The 22,232-nt window shown below is 45.7% G+C and overlaps 1 protein-coding gene across 8 annotated transcripts in view; it reads right to left on the reverse strand.

The window, feature by feature from the left end:
* Positions 1–546: 546 nt before the first annotated feature.
* Hapln2 (hyaluronan and proteoglycan link protein 2) overlaps positions 547–22,232 on the reverse strand; it is a 37,478-nt gene continuing 15,792 nt past the window's right edge. Inside the window, exons 1-7 of one of the 8 annotated variants that reach the window (XM_008853474.2) lie at positions 5,505–5,640; positions 4,956–5,055; positions 2,305–2,413; positions 1,739–2,092; positions 1,498–1,614; positions 1,195–1,377; positions 547–856 (exon numbers count right to left, since the gene is read on the reverse strand). In XM_008853474.2, the coding sequence (XP_008851696.1) occupies positions 570–856; positions 1,195–1,377; positions 1,498–1,614; positions 1,739–2,092; positions 2,305–2,392 (1,029 nt within the window). In that variant the 5' untranslated portion in view covers positions 2,393–2,413; positions 4,956–5,055; positions 5,505–5,640 and the 3' untranslated portion in view covers positions 547–569. Of the gene's footprint in view, positions 857–1,194; positions 1,378–1,497; positions 1,615–1,738; positions 2,093–2,304; positions 2,447–4,955; positions 5,469–5,504; positions 5,641–22,232 lie in introns of those variants that run through there. The other 7 variants (XM_008853464.2, XM_008853483.2, XM_008853446.2 and 4 more) reach the window with 7 other exon arrangements.

Below are 22,232 nucleotides of genomic sequence, written 5' to 3' on the forward strand. Positions count from 1 at the left end.
TTCCAGCAGATTTGAATGAGTAACTCTGGGTGGTTGTGCGGCGCCCCCGCGTGGCGCCTGGCTCCGCAACAGCCGGGGTTCTCTCCCTAGAGTTGCAGGGCCAGCGGTGCTTCCTCTTCCTCCCCTTTCTCTGTCTACTGACACCCCCTAATCACAAACCCTTTGTTTTGCTGGCCTATCCTATAGAGGCAGCAAAGCCACCACTCTAGCTAGATTGCAGGAGTGCAGTTGGTACTCTGGGTCCAGGGCCGGACCTTCTCACACGTCTTTCAAGCTTCATCCTCATTGGACGGAGAAGGCCCCCATATAATCTTATTGATCAATTAAAGGTCTGGACGCCCCCACCCCCTGTCCTATAGATGTCTGCGTTCCGGCCGGGGGGGGCTGGAGAAGTTGGGGGGGACTTCGGGGGGTAGGGAAGCGCCACCTCTGTGGCGATGGGCCAGCCCGGGTCGGAGTCGCGCAGCCCTGGTCTGGGAAGGTGGGTCTGGGCCTCTGTCTGGGTGAGAGAGAGATCCGCCACCATTGGCAAGCTTTGCCCCACGCGCGGGTGTGGGGAGGGCGGGACCCTACTTTTCGGCGGCGTAGCAGTAGGTCCCGTAGGCAGCCTGCTGGGGTCTGGGGAAGCCGAAGCTGCGCACGCCGGGATCGGGGAGACCTCCGCAGCGCGGTCGCGGCGTGGTGATGGGGAAGCGCACGCTGCCGTCCTCCAGCCAGCCTCCGTCGCATTGGTCCATCCGGGAGAATTTCCAGGCGGCGTAGAGATGCCCGACCTTGGCTACCACCGCTCCGCGCCTCCGGCACGCAGCGTGGGCTTCAGATAGCGTAAGCTGTCCAGGCACGAAGAACACCTGACCTGCGGACCGAAGCGGGTCACCCTCCGCCCAAAGCAGCTGGCCAAGGGCAGACTGATAGATAGCCCAGCTTCGGCAGGAGCAGCGCGAGAACCCGGGGAAGGGCAGAGGTGAGCGGGCCGGGGTCTGTGTCTCGGCACTGATGGACTCACCCGGCCCCGCCCATATCCCCTCCCGCGTTCTCCCTTTAGGCTTAGGCACAGCCCTGGCCACTGGGCCCCGCCTTCTTCAGGACTCCGTCCAAGCCTACCCTCGGGTCCTGCCCCCGGCCATTGGCCCCACCCCGGCCCCGCCCGCGTCCTGCCTTCTGGTCCTGCCCAGCCGCTCCCTGTGCTCTCACCCGCCAACGCCGAAGTGAAACAGAAGGCGTCGAAGCGGTCCCGGCTGCGGTCGCGGGGCCCGTAGCTGCGTATGCCCGGCCGCCCTCTACCACCGCATGCGGTGCGCGCAGTGAGCACTGGGTAGCGCACCGAGCCCTCTAGTAGCCAGCCCGCGTTGCACCAGTCCAGTCCTTCGGTCCATGCTGGCGGGGTTTGGAGCGAGGAGGACTGGCGTCACCGGTGGAGGCCACACCCGAGCTCACCCGCCACCTCCCTGGGGCTCCTGGGCAGCCCTGGGCTACCGGCCGGCCTCCGCCGCTCACCCTGGTATAGTTGGCTGTACGTGGCTAGTCGTCCATCCTGCTGCTCGCATGCCTGCTTCGCTTCGAAATAATTGAGCTGGTAGCGGCCCCGGCTGGGTTGGTACGGAAACACCACACCTGGGGGTGAAAAGCTTGGGCAGGGCCGGCGGGGCGCAGCCAGGGAGCGCGGGCAGGGAGGCCTGGAAGGAGCAGACCACTAAGGGTAGCTAAGGGAGCAGCGGGGCGGAGCGGAAGGTCTCACCCTCCAGGCGCAGAGTGAGCGCCACGCTCTCGTCCTCCAGGCCATTGATGAGCTCGCATCGGTACCGACCCTCGTCCTCCAGGCGTACGTTCGTGATGATGAGGGAGGCGTCCAACCGATGCCCCCTCCGCATACTGGCCCGCCCTCCCAGGGGCCCGTAGCCCCGGGCGTGCAGTCCATTGGTGATGAGGATCAGCGTTTCCCGGAGCTCCCCGGGCTCTACTTTGCTCCAGCGCACCTTGTAGCTAGGAGGCGAGGTGCCCAGGACGCAGGGCAGTGTGGCCGTGGCCCCACGACGAGAGTGAATGACCTCGTGGATGGGGGGCAGGAGGTAGTGGGAACCCGGATGGGGTGCTGAGCAGAGGGGCCACAGTGGCAGGAACCCTCTGATCCTCACTGCCCCAGGTGCCCATTTAGACCCAGATGCTTTCCCCAAGCTCACTGGCACCACCCTCGCCTGCTCCTCACCGACTCTCTATCCCTGGGTATTTTCATCAGCGGCCCTTCTCAGTCCTCCATCCCAGAAGCCTCTCTCCCCTAGGTTTAGGGTTGGATTGGGGTCTTACCCGGGTTCCCCAGGGCTTTGTGGAAGATCATGAATGCCCAAGGAAGAAGGAAGCCGAAGAGTGCAGGGAAGGGGTTCCGACCTGGCATGGTGATGTCAGCCAGCACTGTCTGCAGGATGCAAATGGTGGGCACACCTTAATACTGAAGGCAAGGATGGGAAAGGCAGAGGTGAGGATGAACTTCCTGTGGGGCAAGTAGCTGATGACATGTCACCTCAGCTGGCAGGTCCTGACTTAGCATCCCCTCATCCCAACAGCTTCCCAAGCCTGCCATTGGAATTTGAATCTCAGTATTTATCTCCCAACATCAGTTTTCTACCCCAGAGCCAAAGCAAATATGACCTTGTCACACTCCTGCTTAAAAGAGTGGTGCTCTTGCTGAAGATAAAGTCCAGCTCCCACTACACAGCTTCAAGTTTCCAGGATTCAGCCTCCCCTGCGAAGTCAGTGTTGCCCACCCAGTGCTGGCACTTATCACCGCCCACTCTGCACTGGCCTCCAGACATGCTGGACTTCTGTCAGGTCCTCAAACAGTCCAAGTACAAGCTCACAGGCATCACTCTGGGCCTCACCCTGGAAAACCTTTCCTGGTTCCACTACCTCACTGTGGAGCACAATCAACTGTACTGGACTGAGAGCTTTTTCCTTAGAACTTTATCAGCACGTACACTAATTTGAAAGTGATGTACATGTACAGGTAGACTGTGTCACTGAGATTTTCCAGAAATTACAACACATAATATAAAGTTATAAAAACGATTTCAAATGCAATTGTCAGTTTGAGTCACGGATTCTCTTCCTTGTCCTTACAGTTTCTATGCTTATCACTTTGAGTTTTTGTTTTCTTTTTCATAATTGGATGATGACTCCTTGCCCTACTTTTATCCATTTTGCAGATTAGGCTCTTCTAGGTATAAAATCAGGACCCTTAAATCAGGACCTTAACCTCTCAGATTCAGTACCCTGGTAAGGTGGGTGATGGCAGCATTCTATCTATGATGGTTAATCTTCACTATCAAACCCTAAATGGATTTAGAGTTGGGTAAGTCTGTGAAGTGTTTCCAGAGAGGATTAACTGAGGAGGAGACCCACCCTAAATGTGGGCAACACCATACCAGGGGTAGGAGCCCTAGACAGAATAAAAGGAAAAAGGAGAGAACTGGTTAAGCTCCAGCACTCCCCTTCTGGCTCTACCCTGGTAAGAAGTGCTCTGCCACACCCTCCTTGCCATGATTAAATTCTCTGAAACTGTGAGCCAAACTCAGTCTCTTCCCTTAAATTGTCACATATTTGGTCACAGCAATGATAACAGTTATAACTAACATATTCTACTTAATAGTTACAAGAATTGGGTCAATTAATAATGTATATGTAAAACACTTGAACTAGTGCCTGATATATAGTAAGTACTATAGATGCATTAGCTATCGCCTCTGATTTGAACATACTTTCTGCCTCCTAGTAGAAGCCAAACTGTGTGTGCTTCATTGTGAACTAACAAACAAGGGAAGGAGGGATGGAACGTTGGGATGGGGCAAGGAAGCATCCAGAGAGTAACCACAAATCTAAAGAGCTGAATTCCAAAAACCAGTTTACAGCTGGAGAGACAGAGGTTACTTATATTAAGAACTTTCTAGTAGTAAAAGTGAAAGTGCCTGGGACATCAGTCCTTATGGGACAGCCTGAAAGAAGAGTGATCTTTGGGAGCTGACAAGATGGCTCAGTGGGTAAAAGTACTTGCCATCTACTACCTGAGTTTAATTCCTAGAACCTATATGGTTGAAGTTGTCCTCTGACCACTTTTGGGCCATAGCACGTGTATACCCACCCATAAACACACAAAAATAAATAAAAATATAAAAAGATTGGGGCTGGAGAGATGACTCAGTGGTTAAGAGTGCTGACTGCTCTGCAGAGGACCTGGGTTCGATTCCTAGCACCCACATGGTGGCTCCAAACCTTCCTTAACTCCAGTTCCAGGGGAATTCAAAGCCCTCTTCTGATCTCCTCGGCATTGCATGACACAGGCGTACTCACATACATGCAGACAATACACTCATAAAATAAAATAATAAAATATTTAAAAAAAGATTTTGTCTAAAAAAATTAAAGTTTGATTGAGACTTGACAATTCAGGGGCAAACTAGCATTGACATGTTTAAAGTCTAATCTGCTTGATGCTGATCTAGACATTTTACTGTCTACTTTTATGTTGATTCCTCTGGCAATCCAGTGAGGTAATGATAAAAACCACAGGTATAATAGACTTCAGTGTAGTCACAGAGCTGTAAAAGGAGGGTTTTTCTGGGATTTTAATCCAGATCTGAGAGACTCAAGCTCTTAGTTATTGATCTACAGCTCTGTATTTCAAAATAAGTGGCAGGCCTAGGTATAGTAATACATGCCTTTAATCCCAGCACTTGGGAGGCAAACGCAGGCAGATCTCTGTTAGTTCGAGGTCAGCCTGGTCTACCTGTGGAGTTCTAGGCCAACCAAGTGAGAGCTTCATACTGAGACCCTGTTTCAACAACAACAACCCGGGGGGGGGGGAAACACACCAAACCCCAAACAAACACAAAAGGCAAGTGCACATATAATATTTTCATGCCCCTTGCAGAAAATGACACGGTAGCCAGCAGCCCATCACCTACCTGTAAGGAGCTGGTCTCCTCTTAGAGTTGAAGGGAGTAGTGCTTAGCAGTTTCTTGTCTTGGTGAAGGAAGAGGTTCCAGCGAAGGTGCTGCTGGGGCTCTGGGGAGGTCCAAGCACCTTAAAGCCTCAGGACTTGAGCACCTGATCAACACAGTTGCTCCTCCAATACCTTTCCTGAAAAACTTCTGTGCTCAAAGAAGAAGCCAAAATACTGAGACCCCTGCCCACCCATCACATTACTAAGCTGTCCCTGTGATTGTATCTGAGGCACTTGATTGATATGCTGGGACCAGGACAAGATTCTGGGCTTGGGACAAAGGAGGGTAGAGCAAAGCAGGCAACCCAGAAGAATTCCAAGAAGAGTGAAGAGTAAGCTCTGTTGTTTCTCCTGCTCTTAGACCGGGGGTTGAGGGTGGACTGATCAATGAGTGCCAGTGTGTTTGGGCCAATAGGGATGGGGATGAATCTTGAATGTGGCTCCAGCTCTGCATTTCCATATGGGTCTCATCTGAAAAACAGAATTGCCCATCCCTTCTCTAAATCCTCACCTCTGCTGCCCTCTGTGCTGAGGTATACATAGCTTTTTGGAGGAGGCCCTCAAGGTGGGAACCAGACTTTCAGGACTGATGCTTCAGAATTGTGGTCTTTTCTGTCCAGCCCTCTGCTTGTCTGTCCTGTCCTTCTCTGTCCTCACCCTCTCGGAAACACAATTTCCCATTGTTTCTGTCTTTCCCCCTATTGTTGAATAACAGGGCCCCTTTCTTCATCCCGTGGGTAATGGTAGTGAAATGTCAACAGCTGGTGATGTGGGATGCAGGAACAGCTGGCACATACCACCGGAAAAGTGCCTGGGTGGGTGACTAGCTCAGAGCAGACACTGACATCCAAAGAGAAGAGGATGGGGAACATTGAAAAGGGGCCTCCTTGGTACTTCAAACTCCAGGCTTCCAAAGAGATCATTTGTGATGGTGAGGAACGGCCTGGTCCAAGGGGCACAGAGGAGGAAGTTAGGATTGATGTTAGAGATCACTGGAAATCACGGTAAAACTTTTCTCTCCCTGGGAAAGGACATGGGACTTTTTGAGCAAAGAGGGACTAGGGAAGCTCTCCAAAACACAGTTCATTTTTATTCTGCAGTTTCTCCTTCTTCCTTCAACAAAGGTGGATAATCTCAGTTCAAAATTCTCAAGAGCAGGGCTGGTGAGATGGCTCAGCAGGTAAAAGTGCTTGCTGTGTAAGCCTGATAACCTAAATTCAATCCCCAGAGCCTACAGTGGAAAGAGACAAACAACTCCCCAAAGCAGTCTGACCTTTACACGTGTATCACGGCATGAACATAACCTGTACTCTCTCACATACAGTAATAAAAATTTAAAGAGATTCTCAAGAGGCCAAGTGTAGTGAGTGGCTCACACCTGTAATTGCAACGCTTGGGTGATGGAGGCAGGAGGATTGCCATGAGTTTGAGGCCAGTCTGGGCTACAGAGTGAGACCCTTTTCACAAATAAAGGGGCTGGAGGATGGATCCGTGGTTAAAAGTACTGGCTGTTCTTGTAGAAGTCCTGGTTTTGAATCCCAGTACCTAACAACTGTCTGTAACTCCAGTTCCAAGGGATCTGACACCCTCTTCTGTCCTCCTTGGGCACTGCACCACATGAGTACACTTACATACATGCAGGCATAATGCTCATACACATGAAAAGTAAAAATAAATATAAAACTAAACAAATTTCTGTAGAGAAGGAGACCCTTAATTTCATGAATAGAAATTTACTCAGGCTGAAGTCGCCTGCTAAAGTCTACATCCATTCTTTGAAACCTTGGTACAATTCACATACAGAATGCACAGAGCTAAGGTGTGCACTCAGTGCATTCTTACATGTATACAGACTGTAGACAGGTAACCCATCAACAATTTAGAAGCTCATTACTTTTGATTTCTGTTTGGTTTCTATCAGTGCAAAGGCCCTGCTCCCAAGCAGCCTTTTACAAGCTGATAGAGGGTCAAATTGCTTCCTGGCTTTCATTTTCTCTGCTGAACAACCCCACCTCGGTAGCTTCAAGATTTTAGAATCATACTTTCAGAACTGGGGCAGGGACATCAGGACGCTGAAGAGATGAGACAGGCTGTGACTTGCCCAGAATTACACACTGAGTTAGGCCTAGGGTGGAGACCCAGAACTATGACTAGGACAGTAGAAGGAGCTAAGGACCAACACAGAATTACAAGCTGAGTTAAGCCTCCGACTTCCTGCCTTTTGTGCTAACCCTTCTCTCTTGGGCTCCCCAAATCTGATGAGTCTCTTCCCCCTCCCCGCACCCCCTCAGTATCATTTGGGTATACCTAACAAGGGGCCCAGCTGGCTGCACACCTCAGGGTTGATTGGTTTTTTCGTCTCCTCCATTCTGCCCCTAAGCCCTTCCCTCCTCCCAGGACTGTCCCTCATGGTGACAGATGACAGCTAGCCCAATCTCTGGGGTTCAGGACAGCCTGATCCAGCGCATCTGATTGGCTTCCTCCCAAGGCAAACAAGTGGAGGGAAAGGGAGAGTCTAAAGCACCTCGCCCAGTTCCCTGGCTCAGACTGCCTCTTCTCTAGCTGTGCTTGGTAGGGCTGATCTTAGCAGGGACGGAGACACAGAACTATGCTCAGGGCTCTCTAAGGACCAATGCAGGAAGAATGCCTGTGTATTCTTAGGACCCTGTGAATGATGACTCCAGTGAGATGCTCAGGCCAGAGTTGGCATCTCTTCCTGGACTTAGCTTCTTCCAGAAGTTTGGGCCACTTCTTCCTCGGACACCTAACTCCCCTCGGAGGCTTCTATGCATACCACCATAGTTGTCGCCTGAATGGTTGGAAAGCCTGGCAGGATGGCAGTATAGGGCTTAGGCAGGGGGTAGGTGAGATTGGCAGGGTTCTCTTCACTTCCAATGGGAGGATGCTCACAGAGCTGCTTCTACCACCCACAGCCTTCTTAGAGGTTCTCTTGCCCTGACCCACGCAAGGAACCTGCAGACACACTTCCACAGGAGGCCTTAAAAACCATTTAGAATCAGAGTTCAGACAGGAGAAGGCCAAGGTGGGAAACTGAGACACTTGACAGCCCTCATCCTCACCAGCCACAGCATCAAGGAGGGAGGGAGGAAGGGAAGGAAAAGACGGCACAGCTAGAAACCTCTGCCTCTGATAAATCTCTATGGGGAGGCTTGGGCTTTGCCTCCTTCCACTGAGGAGGGCCTGGAAGTCCTGGTTGGAATTCAGCTTTCTCTTCTTCAGTTTGATCCCTTTATTTGGGGGCACCTGAGGCTGTGGAAGGGAAGATATAGCTTGGGGTGGGGTGGGGGGTTTCTGACATTGTGTTCTCACCCCACCCTGACAAGGCCAAGACTTCCAGGAACCATTCTCGGGCCTGGAGGATTTAATGACAGAATTTTGCTTATGAACAATCATGTTACCCACTATCTGCTTGTGACAGTCATTCAACTGCCGTATTAAGTGGGCCATTAAACCCAATTTTTGCCCAATTGGCCCTGTAAATACCTTAATATATATTTTAAAAATTTTAATAAATTTATTATTTTGGGGACTGGAGAGATGGCTCAGTGGTTAAGAGCACTGACTGCTCTTGCAGTGGACCAGGGTTCGGGTGGGTCCCGGCACCCACATGGTGGCTCACAATCATCTGTAACTCCAGTTGTGGGGAGGGGAGCAGGGGGGCTAGTGCCCTCTGCTGGCCTCCATGGGCATTGCACACAGGTGGTGCACTTGCGTACATGCAGGCAAGCCACCATATGAGTGCATCCATAGCATGCAGTGCTTGCAGAGACCAGAAGAGGGTGACAGAGCTCCTAGAACTGGAGTTACAGATGATTGTGAGCCACCATGTGGGTGCTGGGAATGGAACCCAGGTCCTCTGCAAGGGCAGCCAATGCTCTTAACCACTGAGCCATCTCTCCAGCTTCAAACAATTCTTTTTCTTTTTTGGTGGTTGGTTTGTTTTTGTTTTTTTTTTTTGAGTCAGGGTTTCTACTGTGTAGGCCTGGCTGACTTGGAACTTGCTGTGTAGACCAATTTGGCCTTGAACTCACAGAGATCTACCTGCCTCTGCCTCCCCAGTGCTGGGATTAAAGGTATGCACCACTACGCCCAGCTTAAACAATCTTTTTCTTATGGCTATATAAGTCACTGTCTCTTCAAAGCCTCAATTTGGTCCATTTGTTTGTTTTATCATTAATGTGTTAAATGAAATTTGAGTATGCATCAACAACTCAGAGACTTGTTCCCACCTGTCAGCATCCCTGTGCTGAATGTCACCTGGCACTCTCTGCCTTCTCCAGTACCTGGTCCCTAGCAAAAGAATTCATTTCTTACAGACTGTCTCTCCCTGTGGGTGGGACCCACCTGCATCCCAGCAATAAACCATTCAGTTAGACTCTGTCTGGAAAGTCTTGTTATATGATACTTGTTGCTGGCTGGGACTCCAGTGCTGGGTATAGTTCCTCAAACCCATGGGTAGACACACCCACCTGGGCTTTCTTCAAGAACCCACCTTAATAAAAGCAAGAAGCCATTCAATAGCATCCTCACTTGAATACATAAAATATACAATGGGAATTTTCTTCCAAGCTCTGTAATCTTACCTAAAATCAATAATGTGGAGAGGCTTGGTTCCACAGGCTCAGAAACCTCTTCCCCAAAGCCCAGCCATGCTGCTTGATAGCTGGGTTAAGAGAAAATTCACCTGTCTTTTCTTCTGAAAAAAGACCACACTAAAAACACAAACATAATGATCAGGACAGTGGCAGGTTCCTAGAAAGTATTCAACACATTGTAGGCATTGCTATTGGCAGCTGGGAGAGGGTGAGAGAGTAGGCCAACCAGACCACAGATGTTGGTTGATTTTAAGGGATTACCTGAAATTTAAAAAATATTTATTTTATTTTTTATGTGTATGAGTGTATTGCCTGTATGTATGTAAGTGCACTGTTGTTGGTCAGTGTCCAAGGAGGTCAGAAGAGGGCATTGGATCCCCTAGAACTGGAGTTACAGATGGTTGTTAGCCACCATGTGGGTGCTGGGAACTGAACCTGGGTCCTCTGCAAGAGAGGTTAGTGCTCTTGACTGCTAAGTCATCTCTCCAGCCCTGGGATTTCCCTAATTTTAAGAGGATATAAAAACCATAGTCACATGAAAGTCATATTCTACGTAGTTATTTTGTTTGTATGTTCTACATAGTTATTTTATTTAGTAATACATGTGGGCTGGGCATGGTGGAGCACAACTTTAACTCACAAATATCTGCCTGCCTCTCCCTCCCAAGTGTTGGGATTAAAGACATGCATCACCATGCCCAGCACTCTATTTCTTTTCTAAGCATGCTTCCCCTAACACTTCGGGTTTCCCCGACATTTTTGATTTTCTTACTCTTTCTCTAAAGCCCCCATCCCTGCCGTGTGGCTGCTGATCAGCCCTGTGTCTGACCTCCACGTCAGCTTAAACAGCATGCCTTTTTTTCTTTCTCCCCTCCATTCTCTTCCTCTGGGCAAGTACTGAGGCTTACAGCTTGTCTGCCATGAGGGTTTTTCATTTGAAACTTAATAAAATTGTCCTCAAGCTTCCCTTCGATTTTATTCTTAAATTATTTATTTGGTTGTTTTTGTTGTTGTTGTTGTTGTTATTGTTGTTGTTTTGAGACAGGGTCTCCCTGTAGCCCAAGCTGGCCTGGAACTCACTATGTAGACCAGGCTGGCCTTGAACTCACAGAGATCTGCCTGCCTCTGCCTCCCAAATGCTGGGACTATGGGACTACAGGCGTGCACTACTACACCTGGCCCAAATAATTTTTTTTTAAACAAAAAAAGGAGTTTATTTTATGTGTATGAGTGTATTGCCTGCATGCATGTAAGTGCACCCTTTTTGTGCAATGCCCTTGGAGGTCAGAAGAGGGCGTTGGATCCCCTGAAACTAGAGTTACAGTTGTTAGCTGCCATGTGGGTGCTGGGAACCAAACCCAGGTCCTCTGCAAAAGCAGCCAATGCTCTTAACTGCTGAGCCATCTCTCCAGACGCCCCCCCTTTTTTAGGTCTTTTTGAGGCAGGGTCTCCCTATAGCCCCAACTGGCCTGGAACTCACTATGTAGACCAGGTTGGCCTCGAACTTACAGAGATCTGCCTGTCTCTGCCTCCCAACTGCTGGGATTAAAGGCATGCCCCACCATACCCAGCAGCTCCTCTTTAAAAAAAGTTTATTATTTTTATTTTATGCATATGAGTGTATTATCTGCATGTATGCAAGTGCACTGTGTGGTGCAATATCTGTGGAGGTCAGAAGAGGGTGTTGGATCCCCTGGAACTGGAGTTACAGAGGTTGTTAGCTGCCATGTGGGTGCTGGGAATTGAACCCGGGTCCTCTGCAAGAGCAGTCAGTGCTCTTAACTGCTGAGCCATCTCTCTAGCCCCTCACTTTAAAAAAAATGTTTTATTATTTTATTATTTTTTAAACAGGGTCTCCTGCAGCTCCAGCTGGCCTGGAACTCACAGTATAGACCAGGCTGGCCTCAATCTCAGAGACCCACCTGCCTCTGCCTCCTGAGTGCTGGAATTAAAGGTGTGTGCCACCATGTATGAGAGAAAGCAAGCAACTCCTAGCTTAATGAAGCACAGCTGGTAGAGTGCTTGCTGGCTACATCTGAAGTCCTGGGTTCAATCCTGAGCATCACAGAAACAGGCATGGTGATGCATGTTGTAGTCTTCTCACTCAGGAGATGGAAGATCAAAGGTTGGAAGTCACATCTGTTACCTCCCCAAATTGCACCACCCGCTGGGGACCTGAACTGCTGCACATGAGTCTGTGAACTTTAGTGGTGTAGGGTATTTGGAACAAAATCAAGGCAGAGCTGTTTCCAGAAAGGAGAGGCTCTCTGCAGAAAAAGGAAAGATTTGCTGCAGAACCCTGAGCCCAACATTACAATATTTGCTTGCCAGACACTTCATGGAACATTTTATGTGGATAGATGATCCAAGTCCCATTGGATCTGCTGGGTGCCAGAGAAGAGCAGCTTATACTCCAGGTTACCCTTCTCCAACTGCCCTCAGAACTGGCAGCTTTACAAATTACTTGTAAGTGGTGTCTAAGTAGGATAACAAAATATATGTTGCCTCTAGAATCCCAAGGGAGGATTAGGGGTGTAGCTCAGTGGTTGACTGCTTGAATAGTGTTTAAAGGTTTCATCTATAGTATCCATTAAAAAAATCCCCAAAGGCTAGCCTGGTGCCTCTTCTTTAGTGGTAGAGTCTGTTTGCAAGGCACACAACTTATCTCTTGGGAAGAGCCTTGAGAAATCCCATATTATGTAATGCTCAGAAACTTCACCCAGGTAATGGGCTCCGTGGACTTTGTGGGGGTTATCGCCTGTGATTCTCATGTGTCTTAATAACTTACCTCAAGATACTTGCTACTTCTTATCCAGGATCAGATCAGAAAAATACAATGCTATCAAAAGCCATGGTGGACCAGTGTGGCTTTATGAGGACTTTCAAAACTCACAATCTCTGTAGATCCCATTATGGCTAAAAGTAGGAGAGCTGTCATAATTTTGACTGATGCCATAGAATAGCTAGCTGTCACTGGTGGTTCTTGCAAATTGCTATGGAGTCAATTTAGGGGTAGCAGAGATAAAAACTAGGGTCTCTCACATGCTAGTCAGGTTCTGTACCACTTTTAGGATCCTAGAGGCAACTTATATTCCATCTGTAACCAACGGTAGTATACAAAGTTACCAATGGCTCTTGGTATATTCAAGAAGTAAGACCATACTTAGATAGCAGCTTCAATTGGACTCATGTATTGAAACTTACAATAATAAAATTGTTCTTCACGATTCATCCATCTTCTTCTGAACAGTCCAAACAGATAAACTGAATGGGATGTGATAGGTGCCACTACTCCTTGTTCTCAGATCTTTGATGGTGGAGCTAATCTCTGAAGTTCCATGGGGACATGGCACTGCTTATCTTTACAATTCTGGTAATGTTAGAAATTTCCAAGGGCTTCCACTTGACTTTTACTCCCATGATCCTTAGTGGTTAGATCTTTATATCAATTATCCCACCACTGAGTCATCCCACCTGAGTGAGGGCAGAGTCAGGCTATTACAGAACAGATTCTAGAGGCAATTAGAATCATTTGCTATAGTTATCTACATGGGACAGAGTTTGAGTTTTGTCTTGAATATATTGAAAAGTTAATGCTATTCAGAATGGTGTTGAATTAAAACTCAGGAAAGACAATTCTAACTCCTCCTCCATACTCCCTGGGCTCTGTGCATAGCTCTGCCGTAGCACTTACTGTTTGAATCACCTGTTTATGTCCTTGTATTTGACCAAACTATAAAAGATTTTTATGCAAAAAAAAAAAGATTTTCTTATTTTTGCCTTGTGACCATTGTTATAGCACACAGTAGTTGGTCATTAAGAATTCACTCAAGAATGGTGGCACATCCCTTTAATTCTAGTACTGGAGGTTGAAGAAGGATCTCTAAGTTCAAGGCCAGCTGATCTACATAGTAAGTTCCAGGTTAGTCAGGGGCTGCACAGTGAAACCCTGTCTCCAAAAAGACAAGAAAGGAGGGAGGGGGAGAGAGAGAGAGAGAGAGAGAGAGAGAGAGAGAGAGAGAGAGAGAGGAGAGGGAGGAGAGGGAAGGAAGGAAGTTCATTGATCTTGGATGTTTTCTCTTTCTTTACTGTGCAGTTCTAGAAAACTCTTGAGCAGTAGTTCAGTGATGACTGATATATAAGTAAGAGTATTAATTCCAGTTTGGACACTGGCCCTATGCCTAGTAAATCTCAAAGCTATCTTTTGGAAGTAGGCAAAACACTCTCCAGAGGGAAAATTTCAGTGGTTAGAATCTAAAGTTTATACAGTATATGTTATTATATTTTTATATTAAGTCATGTGATATTAATATATTTAATTGTCTTGCATCCCAAAGGAATGTTGTCATTTGTTGACACCATACACAACCCCTAAAACTTAAAAATTGAGAATGTTCTGGGGCTGGAGAGATGGCTCAGCGGTTAAGAGTACTGACTGCTCTTGCAGAGGACCCAGGTTTGATTCCCAGCACCCACAAGGTGGCTAACAGTCATCTGTAACACTAGTTCCAGGGGATCTGACCTCTGTGACAATGCACGACACACGTGCACTTAACACACATGCAGGCAATACACACATACACGTAAAATAAAAGTAATAAATAAAAAAGCATTAAAAATTTAGAACATTCATACAATGTTTAATTTCCTGAGGATAATAAATTAAACAGCGAGACAAAATATATGAATTACATGAGTTTTTCCAAATAAAAAATTATCACAACAAACCCAAAGAGGAAATATATTGTTTTGCCTGACCTAAAACATACATGTATGTATTTCTTAAAAATATTTATTTTATTATCTTTATTTTATGTGTATGAGTGTATCGCCTGCATGTATGTGAGTGCACCCGTGTTGGGCAGTACTGCGGAGGTCAGAAGAGAGCTTCAGATTCCCCTAGAACTGAAATTAAGAGTGATTTGTAGCTGCCACGTGGGTGCTGGGAATCGAATCCAGGTCCTCTGCAAGAGCAGTCAGTGCTCTTAACCGCTGAGCCATCTCTCCAGCCCATATGTGTATATTTTATAGCCACTAAAATCTGATGGTTATGTTAATAAACAGGTGTTCAGTTCCCATTACTGGTACAACTGCTTGAGATAAGATCAGAAGTTACCATGATATAGCAGCTCCTGAGAGCTCACAGGGCTGGATACTCAGAGGAATGAAAGAATAACTTGGTTTACATTATCATTGTTTTATGTGCCACACATTACAATGCACCAAGAATTTGGTATTATTTCATTGACTATCACCTCTAATTTTTATTTTTATTTTTTGGTCTTTTTGAGACAGGGTCTCCCTGTAGCCCAGCTGTCCTGGAACTCACTATGTAGACCAGGCTGGCCTTGAACTCACAGAGATCCGCCTGCCTCTGCCTCCTGAGTGCTGGGACTAAAGGTGTGCACGACACGCCCGGCTTTTTTAAAAAATATATTTTATTTATTATTTTTACTTTATGTGTATGCGTGTATTGTCTGAATTGTCTGAATGTAGGTAAGTGTACCTGTGTTGCTCACTGCCCACGGAGGTCAAAAGAGGCTGTCGGATCCCCTGGAACTGGAGTTATGGACAGTTGTTAGCTGCCATGTGGGTGCTGGGATTCAAACCCGGGTCTTCTGCAAGAACATTCAGTGTTCTTAATCACTAAGCCATCTCTCCAGCCCCTTTTTGGTCTTTTTGAGACAGGGTCTCCCTGCAGCCCCAGCTGGCCTAGAACTTACTGTGTAGACCAGGCTGGCTTTGAACTCACAGAGATTCACCTGCCTCTGCCTCCTGAGTGCCAGGCCTAAAGGCGTGCAACACCATGCCCAGCATCACCTCTAACTTTTTAAAAAATGGAATCACATAAAGGAGAAGCATTAGAGCCAGACTTGTCCCAAACCAGCTCTCTGATTTCCCTGGCATGTTTCAGATCTGAATTTGGGTCACAAACAGCTTGGAGATGTCTGACTTCAAGGACCGTAGGAGTAAGTGAATTCAGCCTGTGAGAGATGACACATGGCTCTTCTCCATGGTGATCTATATTGTCCACTTCTCAGAACATGGGAAAAAGACGGATGGGCAGTGATGGCCAAAAGCATTTGGTTGTAGAAACAGCTGATGAGGAAGTACAGAGCACAGATTTGGAAAGATGGGGCAATAGATGTGAAAACATATAGAAGCTGCTCATCCCTGCACTCTCCTTGTAAGAAGTAAGCAATGCTAATTCTTACCCAAACATTTACTGAGTGTTATTCATCAGATCGTTCTGATGTGGATCCTCGGGCTCCTCAGCAGTACTCTTGGCATGTGAGTTTTGTTTGTATGGTTTGTGTCTAGGTCGGTTCACCAAGTTCCCTTAATAAACTGGACAAACTGATGAAACTGGACCAAGTTCAGTTTCCTTGTTGGCCTCTGAGCTCTACAGAAAAAAAAGATCATTTCCTTGCTGTAGCCCACATGGAATCCAGTCTGGGTCTCACCCAAGCACAAGTCACTGATCCCGTGAATAGCTTTGTATAATTTAATTGTGAGAACTGGAAGAACTCAAAGAAGTTTCTCTCAGAAAGGATAGTAAGATAAATGACAATAGGAAAAGGTGAGTTACCTTTATCAAGCCCTCTCACCACTTACCCTTCGCTGAGGTTCTTACTGCGCACTGTCTCATTGAATCCTAAAGAAACTACCATTTTTAGGTAAGGAAATGGGCTTTAAATGGTTAGGTATGGTGTCAGGAATCTAGCACTCAGGAGCTGAGGGAGGAGGATCATGAGTTTGAATCTACCCTGAACTACATAGTGAGAATGCTAAAAAAATGCTTAAGGGGCTGTGGACGTAGCTGTGTTGGCAGAATGCTTGTCTAGCACATGCAGTTCCCTGGGTTAGATCCCAGTACTGCGTAAACCAGATGTAGCCGTACAGGTTTATAATCCCAGAACGGGGGAGGTAGAAACAGAAGAATCAGAAGTTCAAGGTCAACTTTAGCTACATATAGAATTCAAAGATGGTTTGGGATACTTGAGACCCTGTCTCCATAAGAAAAAAAGGAAGGGAGGAAGTCACCAATAAGTCAATAGATTTTTTAAAATAAAGCTGAAATTCGAACACAAGATACTTTATGGCCAGGCGTGGTGGCACATGCCTTTAGTCCCAGCACTTGGAGGCAGAGGCAGGTGTATCTCAGTGAGTTCAAGGCCTATGGGTATGGAGCATGGAGAGATTCCTGAAATACCACAGGAAGCCAAATGGCAGTCCTACTTGAGGAAATAGGAGACAGCAACCCAGAGAGCAAAGCTTCAGAAGAGTTTTCAGATGAGAAAAGACTAACAGTTGAAGTAATAACTACCTCGGGAGGCCACGTTGATATGATGGACAATAATTACAGCAAGAGTCATTCAGGTTTTGAACAGAAATCATCAACTTGTCTTCTCAGTCTGAAAGGAAGAGAACTCAAAGATCAAACAGATCTGGGTGGAGGAATAGAGATGAGCAAGGGCACACACGAAGCATCAAGTTTTGTAATACACAACAAGCAGAAAGGCACCATCACGGGAGCAACACCGAATATGTGGCCTTTGACTGAGAAACATTCTGGAATCAGTCTGAGCCTCTTCCTGTCCCTGAGTCTGCCATCTGTTTTCACTAGTGTTACACCTGCATTAAGCTCTGGAACTTTTCTTGCCTACTTTTCCCATATAGATATTGTATCCCAGAGTCTTGTATTTTCAAAGGATCTCCCTCAAATGATATAGAATTTCCTTCTCATTCTCGAACTACTTGCTTTTTAGTGTATGCCTTAGACCTGTCTGTTCATCACTCTTCTTCCCACAGACCACGAGGCTCAGAATCCAGGAAGAACTTTATTCTCATTTGTTGAGCAAGCCAAGAAACTACCCTTAGTGTTACAAATACACATGTAGGTTTCTAAAACTCACTTTTCCTTCAGATGTCCTCTAGGCCTGGCTCTCAGAGGTCCATCTTGACCTTCAGCATTTACCCCTTCTTGTAGGAGGATATCAGGGAAGAGTCTTCCAAACAGTAATTCAGGTATCCTGCCTCTCTCATCTGGTACCCAGCCTTCAGTAACAGAAAGGTACTAAAGTATAACTTCTACCCCAGTTTATCCTACCCTATCTGACATTCTCTCCAAGGAGACTAATGTCTCCAAGAGTTCAAAAAAGGTATTTCCTTCAAATGATCCCTTGTTTAGACTGCTATGGATTTATTTCTCAAAGATGAGTTGATTTCTACATAATGTGGGAAAGAGACACTATTACCGGTTCTCAATAAAGCACCTGAAAAGTAGATGCTGAGTGCCCAGGACCCTCTGGTTAGACCAAGCAATTAAAATTGTTAAGATTGTCAGATGTGTGTCAGATGGCACACAATGGTCCTGAAGTCCCAGAATAGACAAGAGATGCTTAGGTTCTTGCTACAGATAACAGATCCATACAGATTCCACTGCCCCACAAATGTCAAATCCATTTCCAAATGCAATTCAAACTAGTTGAAGTCCAAATGTGTACAGTCCCACTTGAATGGTAGCCGTCTGGAACAGGGCTGTTCCCTGTCATGGAAGGGACTCTGATCCTGTTGGTGTTAATGCCATACTATCAGGAGACACCTGGAAACCTTAATCGCTTACAGTTCTACATACCAGTATAGAACTTCAGACATGGGACCAGCAGCAATATGTAGGGAGGAAAGCTATGGAAGAAAGCCTGAAGAGGCACTGTGGCAATTCAGAACTCAGGTTGCTGTTTCTGAGAAACCACTCACCACACTTTCCTGTAGTTCAGAACCAGACCCAAAGTCACATAAGTTAAGGCTACATGTACTAGCTACACTGAATTAGATAACCATGTTTGGTCACCTGAACTAATAGATTACACCTTCCACCATGAGGGGAAGAGATACTGGTGAGCAACTCCCACACAGAGGACAGATAGTTCTGGAAGATAACAGATCAGCTACATATGTCCCATGACTTCTTTCTTGCTCATTAAACCAGATCTTTGTGTTCATTGCATACCCTTAATCTATCCAACATAGAAACTAGACAAATCTTGGCAACTTGTGCTCTCTAGCAATTTTAAGGTCCATATCAAATTTTAGTCCAACACCAGTCATAGCTTTAAAAGCTAGAGAACTCTAATAGTTGAAGTTATTCTTACATTTATTCCAACAATGTTGATCGATTTTTAAAAGTATGATCTCCATAATGTGCAGTAGGTCCTAAGTGCACTCAGAAAGTGGTTGGTTACTACCATGGCATTCATGCCACTATTGCACAAATGGTTGGTCCTATGTTGCCAGGCTAGTCGTTATTGTAGCTCACAGAGTTCACAACTGGATAAGATTGATTACATTTTTCCTCCAGTAGCACCTTCCATCACTATGAAAGCTAGTCAGTAAGGATAAACTAGCCAGGTCAGTACTAGATTTATTTCTCCATGTTCTATAACTCAAGTAAGTGGCATCTTTAGAAGTAGGGTCTTACTGTTAAGTTCTGGAGGGTAAACAAGAGTAATGACAACATTCACTGTAATGTTCAAGGGTCCATAGGACCTCATTGGCCAACAAATCCAAAAAAGTTAATCCATTCCTGGAACTGGGCTTTTATTGCTTGTTGTGTCTAGTAGGGTCATTGTCATCCCATTACAGGATAACTGAATTTAAACTTTCTATGTAGATGTATATATTTTAGGAAACTTTTACAGTATATTTCTATATGACTTTAACAGGTCTTTAGTGTTATTTAGCCCTCCCTATATTCCTTCTACTCTGTCCTTCTAGCCCCTACCTGGCACTATTATCATGGCCAAGAACCTGTGACTACACAGGTTATAGGCCCTAGGGAAGCACCTACTGTTATTATTCAGCCAAATAGGCATAAACCAACTCCTAATGGCAGTATTTAAGCCATAGATTAGTGCATCTCTCAGCCCTCAGAGAAACTTATTTTTGCAGAAGATGGTGATTAACAGAGATCCACTCCTGGTCAAGTTGTAGAGACTGGGGAGTGCTCAGGTCTAAATGACACATCTATATCACATCCCTGCCACCCAAGGCTCAGGAATCATCAAGGAAGAAAAAGTAGAAAGATTTTTAAGAGCCAGAGGTGGTAGATGACTTACAGTGAAGCAAAAATTTCCAGATATAACAGGGCATTTGTACACATGAACTCCCAGGAGTTGTGACAGCAAGTACAAGACCTATGTAAGCTCAAGCCAGGCAAAATCCCAGCATGGAGTGGGCATGGGCATGTCCCACTCTTAGCTGAGGAACTATTGGTAAGTTGGTATCTTCTGAGAGAGGGAGAGTTAATATTCATTAAGAGCATGGCACTGGTAGATTGACCGTGTTTCAATGGATGGACACACATCTAAGAGCACATGGGCAGCACAAATTGGACTCAAGCTTACAAAAAGAAAGATACAAGGTTGGGTGGGTAAAGCAGGGTAGGCAGATCTTGGCAGAGTTGGGGAGAGAAGTGAATATCAAATGCAATGCATAAAAGTCCCAAAAATACATTTAAAAGCACGACCTCCTTGGATGAACACATGAAGGATCAGCCATATTCACTCTAGTGTCCAAGCCATAGCAGAATTCAAAAACTACCAAACAGCCACACCAACAAGGAGTAGCATTTCAGACTGCAAAGACGAGTTCCAAGACACATTCAAAACTATTTTAGATACACAACCTTCATTCTGCAAGTAATATGGTAGGAAGTTACACTGAACTCAAGGTTACTGTCATAGAATGTAATTGGGTTAGCGCCTATTTGTTCAGTCGGTGCTGTACAATTTGAAATAAAATTAAGAGTACAGATTGCAAAACAAATTAGAAAATCATGAAAGTATTGATCCATGATAGCCTCAGATTATTAATCTGATCTTCCAAACATTGAAACTCATCTGATAAAAAGGGTTCATCAATTCCATGCAAAGCCAATTGTTTTTCTTCTTTCATCCCAGCATTAGACCCAGGTCCTAAATTGTCCAAGAATAGGGAGATATTGTGTGCATGTACAGAACAGCTGTCACTAATTCCTCTGGGTTTGACAAACTTGATGTGACCTTGGGGAATCAGAGCAGTTGTGGTGAACTTCAGGAGACCTTGGCATGTAGTCAGGCAACAAAAGCATACAGCACATAGCCAGGTAAATGATAGTGGTGCTGATAACATTTCCTTTTTGATAGAGAAAAAGATCACAAAATCTCATAAGACTCACCCCTTAGATTCTAGTCAACAGTACTCCTGACAGTTATAGAGAATCTTAGAAATGCTAAAATATAAGATGTGGTTTTAAAAATAATGGGAGGAATCCTCTGCAGCCTCAACATTTCCAATCTACTCCACCCCCATCCTGTCCCCTGCTGGCCTTGGACCCAGGCCCACTCCAATTCCTCTGCCTCAGATCCTTGCACTAGCTTCCTAACCCAGACAAGCTAAGCCCCCTAGCATCGATTCCACTGGCTCCTCCTGATCTGTCTGACACAGCACAGCCCTCCTACTAGCCTGACTAGCCTACCTACTACCCTGTCCCACCAACTACCCAGAACAGTCCACTACCCTGTAAGAACCTGAAACACACAGCAATTTATTTTTCATGCCTGAGCAAAAAGTAACCAAGCTACATTAACAATTTAAACAAAACCAAAATTCATTTAAACAAAGGCAGAATAGAAGTTCTTACCAGACACATAACCAACAAAGAACATCCGTACGCCTAAACAGCAGCATAAAAGCACAAATATGACAAAACAGGAGACTATGTCCCCAACAAAACCCACCAGTCCTTCAGAGGCATACTATAATGAGAACCACCCTGAGGAACTGCAGGACGAAAAATTTAAAAGATCATAAATGTGATCAGAGAACTTAAAACACAAACAACTCAAAGAAGACAGGCATAAACTTGTGATGGAAGCCAAAGAATGTACAAATACACAGCGTAATGAAATAGCAAAAACAATCACTTGAAAAGTGATTTCACAAAGGAAACAGAAATACTAAAAAGTCAAACTGAAATGAACATGGAATTGAAAACTCAAAAAGCCAATTGGAAACAACAAGAGAAGTTTCACAAGCAGAATAAATGTAATGGAAGACAGAATATCAAGACTGGATGACAAAGTTGAAGATCTGGACTCCTTAAGCAAAGACTATGTAAACAACAACAACAACAAAACCAACCAAAAAACCCCACAGGAATGGAATACACAGGAAATGTGGGACAACATGAAAAGACCCAATCTACACGTCATAGGCATACAGGAAGGAGAAGAACCTCAGGCCAATGGCATTGACTAGATCTTCAACGGGATTATAGAAGAAAACTTCCCCACATTAAGGAAATACTTTACTATACAGATTCAAGAGGAACACAGAGCACCAATTAGACATGACCAAAACAGAAACTTGCCATGAAATATCATAGTAAAAACATTAAATGTACAGAAGAAAGAGAGGGTACTAAAAGCTGCTAGAGAAAAACAAAAAATTACATATAAAAGAAAACCCATCAGAATTACACGTGACTTTTCAATGCAAACTATGAAAGCTAGAAGAGCCTGGACCAAAGTATTCCTAGTTCTAAATGACCATGAATGCCCACCCCAAATACTTTACCCAGA

Source organism: Nannospalax galili, unplaced genomic scaffold (assembly GCF_000622305.1).
Source record: "Nannospalax galili isolate Female #2095 unplaced genomic scaffold, S.galili_v1.0 scaffold591, whole genome shotgun sequence".
Taxonomy (NCBI): Eukaryota; Metazoa; Chordata; class Mammalia; order Rodentia; family Spalacidae; genus Nannospalax; species Nannospalax galili.